General features: G+C 31.7%; 1 protein-coding gene across 8 annotated transcripts in view; it reads left to right on the forward strand.

The window, feature by feature from the left end:
• The window catches only part of LOC122636830 (histone acetyltransferase KAT7), a 27,167-nt gene extending 17,400 nt beyond the window's left edge, over positions 1 to 9,767 (forward strand). For 2 of the 8 annotated variants that reach the window (XM_043828451.1, XM_043828453.1), the window contains exons 11-13: positions 5,275 to 5,421; positions 5,515 to 5,621; positions 6,140 to 6,710. In XM_043828451.1, coding sequence (XP_043684386.1) covers positions 5,275 to 5,421; positions 5,515 to 5,621; positions 6,140 to 6,262 — 377 coding nt within the window. In that variant the 3' untranslated portion in view covers positions 6,263 to 6,710. Of the gene's footprint in view, positions 1 to 3,082; positions 3,622 to 5,274; positions 5,422 to 5,514; positions 5,622 to 6,139; positions 6,711 to 7,024; positions 7,231 to 7,636; positions 7,721 to 9,504 lie in introns of those variants that run through there. The other 6 variants (XR_006329078.1, XR_006329079.1, XR_006329076.1 and 3 more) reach the window with 6 other exon arrangements.
• Positions 9,768 to 10,729: the final 962 nt, after the last annotated feature.

A 10,729-nucleotide genomic window follows, 5' to 3' on the forward strand; every position in this document is an offset into this window, starting at 1 on the left:
AGAGAGAGAGAGAGAGAGAGAGAGAGAGAGAGAGGAGGAAGGGAACCTGGTAAAATCGTAGCATAGTCTGGGCTACAGCGACGACAACACATTGATGATTAGAAGTGGTGTATAATCGAGATACAGAAGTAATATTGGTATTAGTGTATAGAGAGAACGAGAGATGGAGAGAGAAGTAGAGTGGCGTAGGAACCGGGTGAAATCGTAGCAAAGTCTGGGCAACGTCGACGACAACGTAGATGTATTGAAAATGGTATATCGAGATGTGGTAGTAGTAGTAGTAGTAGTAGTAGTAGTAGTAGTAGTAGTAGTAGTAGTGTAGTAGTAGTAGTAGTAGTAGTAGTAGTAGTAGTAGTAGTAGTAGTAGCAGCAGTAGCAGCAGCAGCAGTAGTAGTAGTAGTAGTAGTAGTAGTAGTAGTAGTAGTAGTAGTAGTAGTAGTAGTAGTAGTAGTAGTAGTAGCAGTGTGGTGGTGGTGGTGGTGTATACTGGAGTGGTAGCAGGAGCAGCAGCAGCAGCAGCAGCAGCAGCAGCAGCAGCAGCGGCGGAAAGTGCGACGCCCGGCGTCTCGCCGCATCGATCGACTACCTACCCCCACCATACAGCATCAGCACAGGCCTTGCGGATTCGCACGAACGCGCAGTCAAACACAGAAGGGCGACCACTGAGGGTGTACTACGCGTTTACTAGAGTGAGAGAGATAGAGAACCCAGACACGCAAAGTGTCCGTCTCGTTTCCCTTCCCACCTACCCTTTCGACGCAACCCAGCCAGACTCTACCTTTCTCTCTCTCTCTCTCTTTCTCTCTTTGGTACTTGCGTAGGGATCGCAATCGTATGACCTCCCGTGACCTCGCACCACTAGTCCCTCTCCTAGGGTTGGTTACCGTAGGTAGGGTTGCCAGGCCCACCACCAACGCCCTCTTTTCCTTCTTCCCATGTAGGACTAAGAGAAGGAGGAGTCTTCTTCTTCTTCTTCTTCTTCTTCTTCTACTTCTACTACTACTACTACTACTACTACTACTACTACTACTTCGATTTTCTACCTCCATCATTCATTCTCTTCCTACTATCCAACGATTCCAAAAGTCTGCAAACTAAACGGACGCGTAATGAATGCGTTCAACCCTCCCGAAGTAATCGTTGGAATGGGAATCAGAGGGAGAGAAGCCAGAAACAAGGTGGTTCTGATGGTGATGCTGTTTGGAGGGAGGATTGTCCTCTCTCTTTCTCTCTCTCTCTCTCTCTCTCTCTCTCTCCTCTCGTCTCTTCTCTCTTCTCTCTTCTCTCTTTTGAGCTTGTGGGAGTCTGCACGGACCAGGAAGACGCAGGAGGAAGAGGAGGTACTCAGTATGGTCGTTGAACCTCCCAGTCTCCAGGACATCCCGGAATAGGACCGGTCCTGCTCTTTCTCTCTCTCTCTTTCTCTCTCTCTTTTTTTTCTATCTTTCTCTTTTGCTTGTTCCTTCTTCATCGCTGGGGTTCCTGTGTTTCCCTTATCCACTGTATATATGTATATACACTTTTTGTTTTTATTTATTTATTTTTTTAACGAATATCTACAAAAAATCAGGCAGATGCAATACGATCTTTCGGATCGAAGCTACGATTAGGAGGAAGCGTAATATGAACTGCGTCGAATGATGATCTCCTCTTCTCGATAAACGAGTGTTCTTCCTCCTCTTCCTCCTTCTCCTCTTCTTTCTCTTGGAAGTCGATCCTTCTTATGGAGTACTCGAGTATCGTTCGCTTCGATGAAAGACAGTAGTTCGAAAAGGTTTAAGATTTCGATCCAGGATATATACCCCTAAGTTCCTGAACTATCGAACTTGATCTCACTTTTTTTCTTATCGTTCAAAACTTGTTTAAAATCTAGTTCATCTGTAAATGATAGCTGGTTTCTTTATTTAGAGCTAAATAGTTTCTATTCGGTTAGGTACTCGCAATACGTTTTAATCATGTTTGAGGTATCACGATTTAGGTATCTTGATCGAATGTAGAAAAATTAAATAATAATATTAGCATTATGGTGGACTGTGTTAATCCATTATAGGATTAAGATACCGACGAGATTAAGATATGGCTGAAATTGTAATAAAATAGGATTATCATTGTCCGATAAGATAATAATCAGCTAACTTGGGTATCACGTTGATTATAAATTTTTGTTTAGATTAAAGTAGGCTGTTTGATATATTGTATTAGGTAGAAATTCGGATTGCAATTATTAGCAGCTGGAGAACTTTGATATTTTTTAATTGTTTATCTAATCAATTAGACATATAATTACGTAATTACTTATAAATAATATAAAAAAAAAAAAAAAACACGTGTCGTTATCATATCGATAACGATTGAATTTGGAGAAGACAGAAACTAAATGGAAATTTACCAATTTATCATTTTTAGGCTAATGAGTTAAATTAATCATTTATAATGATATTATGTAAAACGAATGGAAAAACTAAAAAGAAAAAAAGAAAACTCATTTCACTTGTCAGACTAATTCGGAAAATGGGCCGGCCGTGTCAAGATCGAACTTGAAAGGCCAACTGATACCGTTGTGAATCTCGATGAGAGGAAATAACCACCGTAGTTCTCTTGGTTACACGTAATGCAACCCAGTACATATCGAATGTTTGCCGGTTAAAAAAAACTTTCATAACAAATTTAATATAAATAAAAATTAATTAACAAATGAATAACCTCTCTCTCTATATATATATATATTTCTATAAAAATGTCTTGTGAATATAAATTAAATATAATTTCATATATCTGCAATAATCGATTAATTAAAAACGGAATAAACAAAAATGTTTATGATGATATAATTTTGTTAGTAATCATTAAAACAAAATTATAAAATATAAAATATAGAAATTAAAAATATATTTCTAATAATAGTTGGAAGTGAAAAAAAAAAATTATAACAAAATTTTGACAATAATAGAGTGAACATTTCTAATCAAAATTAGGACTTCATTAAAATCGCAAATTAAAGCAATTAATGAATATATTTTGATAATATAAGCACATATCTCTCTTTCTCTTTCACCTCTTCTATCTACTCGGATACTCGAAGCAAGCGATGCGGAACGAACGTTCAACCGAAGAAGAAAGAGTATACCTCATCATGCTTTTCTTGCTTCAGCAGCCACGTTGCTGCAAACGAATCTTTCTTCTCTTCTTATTCTTCTTCATAATACTTTTTATGAAATAAATTATTCTTCTAAAATCTCCTCGTTCTATGATCGAGAAATTATTAATCACGAGTATGAAAAATCAATTTTGAAAAAAGACAAAAAATCAGAAAAAAAAGCAACGACAAAAAATGAGGAAATTATAATCAGTTTTCCGAAGATAATGTTGTCGCCATCTTGAACGAAGCCTCGACCCGGTATTCTTGGTATTTCTTGTCTAGAGTCTAAAACGGACTCTCAACGAACGGATGCGGACGGATGCGGACGCAATCCTGAGGCCTCTCTGCTATTTCATCCTTCGCCGGTCACTGACACTACGCGTGCCGATCACTATAAGCATCCAAAGACTACTTCCAATTCCAATATGGAATAGTCCAAATATGATTGATCTTTTGTATCGATATCATTGATTAATTATAGATTCTTCTTCATGTTTTTTTTTTTTTCTTAATCATCTTTTTTTAGATCTAATAAATTTTTTACTTATCTTTCAGTTTGTTTAATAATACTAATTAGTGTTATTATAAATATATGTATATATGGATGTAAAAATGGAAACTGTAAAAAAAAGATGGCGTATATGCAAATGCATATATATATATATATATATAGAATTTAGCATGGTGCACTTAACCGATGGTACATTACATTATCTTAATATTCGAAAGAGAAAAACAAGAAGACACGAAGAAGTCGAGATGCATTTCGTTGGAAAGTGCAGTCGAGTGCAGACGAATCGTAGATATGCATTCGCATCAATGCACTTAACCCTTAACTTCTATAGTATACATGCACAATCGGGAAAGTTCAAGTCTCTTGGAATTTTTTTATAGGTCAAATTTTTCTCTCTTTTATTTTCTCTTTTTTATTATTTTTTTCTTTTGCACGTGACCTCTTCAAAACTGTCAATAACGCTTAATTAATTAAATCTGTTATTTTCATTAAAGTTTTGTCGTAGCAAATTCCATGTTTTTATGTCAGAGCTGTGTACGCAATATTATTAAAAATATACTAGGTATATAAATATACAGTAATATATAAATACATAAATTCTTATAAATTTATTTGCAAAATCTATATTCATTAATTTATATATGAAAATAAATTACTGATGTTATAAATTTATATTTAATATTATAAAAATTACACGGAAAAATGTTTAAAAATAAAAGGAGAACCGATTAGAAGAAAAGATAGATAAAAGAATAGATCCGTGAAATATTGAAAATTATTCAAAAAATTACGTTTCCTCATTTTTAAAACGATTAGAAAATGTGTGACGTAGATGATGGTCAAGTGCAATAGGGGGTCTGTAAAATGTCATGTGCGGAACAGTCGTATCATCAGAGTCAGCTAGTCAGTATTCGTCGACACTCCTATAATGTTGAAAACGAACTCAACTGCCTTTCTATTTCCTGTGATCGTCAAGCATTATTTATGAAGGTGTATTATCCCTCTTTCGCGATGCATCCCACGCGATGCTTGCTTTTCCATTCAGAGAACTTGCTATACTAGAATAACTGTGTGCGTGTGTCTATGGAATCCTGATTTTACGGAACAGCTTCTATTGTTGGCTTCATTGGCTCGAGACAAGCCTTTTCTATATACAACACTGTTCTTTAAAATGAAAGAGCACAAGTTTTGTGCGAGACGAGGCGCCTACGTTCAACTACACTAACTTCCTCATTTATATTTTTATTTTTTTAATTAATAAATCGTAGCTATATTCTATAATTTTTATTTGACGTACATATGTCATAACTCTACACTTATATATAAATTTACAAATAGTTATATCGTCAAAAACTAAATTTGTGTGTAATGTATATAATATATATAATATAATATATATATAATATATATAATATATATATATATGTATGTATGTACGTACACACACAAATTATAACTATATATAAAATAAAATAAGAGACATTATTTTCATAATAAATGTTAACAAAAATTATAAATTGAATAGCAATAAATTACTATAGCACAGAATAATTCGTAAAAAAAAAAAAAAGAGAAAAAAGAAGAAAGGAAAACAACTTATGAAACGTATTTTTTCGATTAGGTTATCTATTAACAAGGGTTGAGAAGAAGATAGGTTCGCCAGAGAAACCTTTATCGGATTTGGGTCTAATATCTTATCGAAGTTATTGGAAGGATGTTTTGTTACAATATCTTTGCAATTTTGGTGGCAAGGAACTTTCAGTGAAAGGTGGGACGATTAATTAATTATTCGTTTTGTTTTTCTCAAAGTTATGAATTAAAAATTATTGTAGAAACAATTGTAATTTTTTTGGCTTCACAGACATTAGCAAAGAAATGGCGATTGACTCTTATGATATTGTAAGTACTTTGCAAGCTCTTGGAATGATGAAGTATTGGAAAGGCAAGCATATTATATTGAAGAAACAGGTAGGTTTCTATTTTTCTATCTATTTTATTTTATTGTTTTTTTCTTTTCTTTTTTTTTCACGAGCAAACGCGCTCGAGAATTTGACGACTAATTATTTATGCGATGAGAAATATAAAAGATTGTGTAAAACGATAATTATAATATGGAATCTCTGAAATCTACTAATTAACCATATTGACAAATGAAAATAAATATATTTAAAACGATAGCTAGCCACGGTGTCTCTAAAACTCTTTAACAAGTCCCGATAAAAAAGTTGCAATAAATTTTTAAATAATATCTGCCATATTGTCGATAAAATTTTCGAATTATCGTTTATCATGACATTTCGTCATTTGAAATCGTCTGATAAATAAGAATAATTTTTTAAACCGAAGAAATAACAAATTGAAGTTACTAATTAGAAATGAGGGAGAAGGGTTAAAGAAAAAGAGAGAAAGAAAAAGACAAACAGACAGACAGACAGACAGACAGACAGACAAATGGATGTAGTAGAAAAGTAAAAAAATAATTTCAGGACGTGATAGACGACTACAAGGAGAGGGTGAAGAGACGAGGTCTCGTCTACAAGGAGATCGATCCGGAGTGCCTAAAATGGAATCCCTTCCAACCTCCCAAGACTCCCTCAGCTTCGAACTAAGAGGGCAAAGAGGAAGATCGAAAAGAGATGAAGAAAAAAAGGAAAAGGAGAAAGGAGGAGGTTGGACTCTTCTCTCTTGTGAGTAGTATGTGAGAAACCCCGTCGTATGTATGAGACTGAAAAAGAAAAAAAGAAAAAAAGAAGCAGTAAAAAAGAGAAAGAAAGAATGATGTCAACGTTTGTATGTCTGTCTGTCTGTCTGTCTGTAGTCTGCCTGTCTGGTTTGTGTCTATGTGTGGATGCACGTACGTGTGTGAATCATACAAACATTTAAAAAGAGAGAAAGAATGATACTAACATTGATATGTATATAATATGTTAGAATGAGAAAGAATGATATTAACATTCATATGTGTATAACATGTAAGAGAGAGAAAGAACGATACTATCATTCATAAGCATATAACATGTCAGAGAAAGAAAGAGAATGATACTAGCATTCATATGAGTATATATGTATATGACAGAAAGAAAGAGAGAGAAAGAATGATGCCAATATTTATGTGTGTATACATAAATGATGAGAGAGATGCAGTTATACGTGTATATGTGTGTGGAAGAGAGAGAGAGAGAGAGAGAGAGAGAGAGAGAGAGAGAGAGAGAGAGAGAGAGAAAGAGAAAGAGAGAAGTATAGCAAGATCCAATCCTTTGGCACTCCTTTTGGAGTGTTCAACAAGGAGGCGTTGGGTTGGTCGATTTCTCTTGTAAATTTTTTCTTTTTCCTCTTATTCTTCTTTTTCTTCTTCGTCATCGTCATTGCAGAGAAGCCGTAAAGCAGATTTCACGCCTGTAACGATTGGTAAGGGCCATAGAATCCTTCCTGGAACTCGTTCTTTCCACGTCGAAGTCTCTGAAGAGACCAATGAGGAACGTGCAAAAGTGGACTGAGAAGAAGATTAGATGAGAAATTGGTATATGTATGGTAGTTGTTGTAGTTGGCTCTTCTTCTTTTTATTATTATTATTATTTCTTTTCTACTTTTTTTTAAATTTTTTTTTTAAATCTATTCTTTATTTGTTATTTTTTGTTTTATGAGATTGACGAATACAAAGACTACGATACTTTGTTCCCTTCATAAATGACAATTATAACTTTTGATCCTTGATGTTTGATCTTTCGTGGTTCGATCTTTGTTGGAACTTAAATATATTTTTTATAAATAAATAATAATAATATATTATTATTTATATATATATAAATAAATAATAGTATACTATTTGATTTAATAATATGTAAATTAATAATATATTATTATTGTTATTGGAAATAAACAATATACTTAAGTCTATATATATATATAAATATATATATGGGAAAGAGAAGGATGAGCTATGTTAATTTATTTTCTTTCTCCTTCTCTCTTTCTCTTTATAGATGTGATCACTATAGTTTAGACCCCTCGTATCTTGACCTTGTAGGTCGGGGATAGAAAAGGGATGGAAGGTCAGCTTATATATGGTGAGTCTGTCTCAACCATACTTGTATGAATGTATGTATGTATGTATGTATGTATGTATGTATGTATGAATGTAAGAATGTATGTATGTATGTATATATATACATATGTATATACTCCGAGTTAAGAAAATTAAAAATCTCCATAACTTTATATATTATTATCACATAGAAATGAGAAATTGTTTTTAAATATAATTATTATTACGTATTCTCCATTTATAAAATATTATTTGTTTAATATCTCTTATAGAACTCATGTTAAAATTTAAATTTAAATTTAAATACAAACAAAAAAGTTGATAAAATTAAACGACAAATTTTCAAAGAAATTTGGAGAGAATTGCATAGATAAATTCTATAGATGAAAAATATATATTTAAGAGTACATGTATATGCATTCACGTAGGTTAAAGAGAGATAACGGTATACGGTATATTCATTTGGAAACTTTCGATATAAATATCTCGAAAACAATCGAAAACAAAAATTTTGGAGAAAAATATTAAATAGAAAAGTTTCACGGTTTCAACAAGAGGATAAAAGTATCCTATTTATTTGTTACTAGTTAGACGTTTTTAAGATTATTGGTAGATAAACTTTTTTTATTTCAAATGAAAACCTATAGTTATTTTCGCATATTCTTATTCCGAAAGAGGGAAAAAAAGAAGAAACTTTTCTATTTAATATTTTTTCCAAAAATGTATCGTTTACAAGGTACATATTTATATTGAAAGTTTTCAAATGAACACGCTGTATATATACAGACATATGTACAATACGCCTATATGTGTATTATGTATATTATCGATCAGTTCGGTAAAGTGCCTCCTGTTCGTTGGTGAGAGAGAAAATAAAAAAAAAAAAAGAAATATAGTGCGACGATACACGAAGGAAGGAAGGAAGCAGCCTATCGTTAAGGAAAAGAAACACAAAAATAGCTTGGAAAGTATATTGCAAGGTCAAAGGCGATCGATCTATCGAACTATTTATTATTTTGCTATTTTTCCTTTCTTTATCTCGAATGGACGAACAATCGATATTTGTAGTTAATTAAATAAAACGTTAATAAACGAATGAAATGTAATATATAGTAAATAGATAATATGTGAGATTTGTATAAAAAAGTTATATATATATATATATATATATATATATTAAAAATTATATAATTATATAATTATGTAATTATATATATATATATATATGTATATTACAAATCTCCATGTAATAAATTGATTAATTTTTATTATTAAACATTATCTTTATAGGATATACATATTGTTTTTATTCATATAACCATTCTACCATTCCTTAAATTTATAAGTAACTCAGATATTTTTCTAATAACTATTATAAAATGATTATATAATATTATATAATCATTTTATCAATATATATATATATATATCGGGTGTTCAGCGTAACGCTTGCTACGATTTTTCAAGCACTTTCGATAATTGGACAAAAAAATACTTTATAAAAAAAAATTATTGATCATTAATCAACGAATCAAAAACAAAAATTGCAGAAATATTTTTTCAAGAAAAAATCCAGGTCACTCGGTTTTTTAATCGATATTGTAGAACTTTCTCTACGTAGAATTGAAAGTAACAATGAGACAAATTCAAGAGCGTAGGACGAAGATACATTTGTTTAATAACTAGTTTCAAAAATCACTTGCTCTATACATTCTATTTCTGAATACTATTAGTGTTTGACTAACGCGTTTATGATGTCACTTATTACATTAAAATTAATATTTAAATAATATTTCTATTCTACAGAAATCACCAATCATAAGTGAGGAATATAGCACAATTCTACAATTCAATTGCTGACAGTCAGCAGTTTTTATGGACAAGCTAAAACACCATAGGAACGTCTCAAGAAATGTATTACATCAACATTAATAGTTTTAATTATAACTATGTACAATGTTGTTATTACATTTACCTACCTATGTAAATTATTTATAAGACTGTACAAATATAATTTTATTGTAAAATCGAAAATTTATAGAATAAAAATTTGAATTTTTACAAATCAATCCAATACACTTTTTCCTTTAAATCATACCTTCAATATCGACTCCCTTTACGATATCTTATATTCCTGAATTCGAAACTTTGAATTATGGACGACGAGAAAATTTTGCCACCAAAGCGTGTCTTGTATCAGGATCATATAACGCGGTAAGAGTTGGCACACAAAATCTCCTGACACCTTATATTCTCATATTAAGAATTTTCAATTATGGACAAAGCAAAATCTTTGCCCGTAAATAAATCTTTATATCCGAATTACATAATGCGTAAAGAGGTGGCACAATTTTTCATCCCACCTGCTAAAAAGTTATGTTCTCCTGTTCTAATTTTCAAATTATGGACAAAGCTAAATTCTTCACAAATCTTTTTCACAAATTTTCAAAAAAATGAAGAAGTAGCACACGAGATCATGTCACTTTCTGATATCTTAAATTTTAAAGTCAAGAATTTCCAGTTATGGACAAAACGAAAATTTCTCCTAAATCAAAAATTTGTATCAGGATGATATAATGTTTGAAGAGTTAGCATGATTTTTCGTCCTATCTCCTGATAAGTTATATTCCTTATTCAAATTTCTAATTATGAACAAAGTAAAAGCTTTTCCTGCAAATTGTGAATTTTGTAACAGGATCATGTTAAATGAAGAGGTGGCACATAAAATCATATCAACTGCTGATACCTTATATTCTCCTGTGAAGAATTTCAAATTATGGACAAAGCGAAAATTTTGTTCGTAAATCGAACTTTGTATTAAGAGTTTATGATGTGTGCAGAAGTGGCATAATTTCTCGTTCCACCTCCTAGTAAGTTATATTTTCCTGTTCTAATTTTTGAAATTATGCACAAAGCAAAAATTTATCCCGCGAATCGATCTTTGTATTAAAAACGATTTTCTTCTGTATATCGAACTTGGTATTAGGAGAATATAATATAAGATCATGTGCCACCTTCTTATTTTTGTTTT

This window comes from Vespula pensylvanica, chromosome 23, assembly GCF_014466175.1.
Source record: "Vespula pensylvanica isolate Volc-1 chromosome 23, ASM1446617v1, whole genome shotgun sequence".
NCBI lineage: Eukaryota > Metazoa > Arthropoda > Insecta > Hymenoptera > Vespidae > Vespula > Vespula pensylvanica.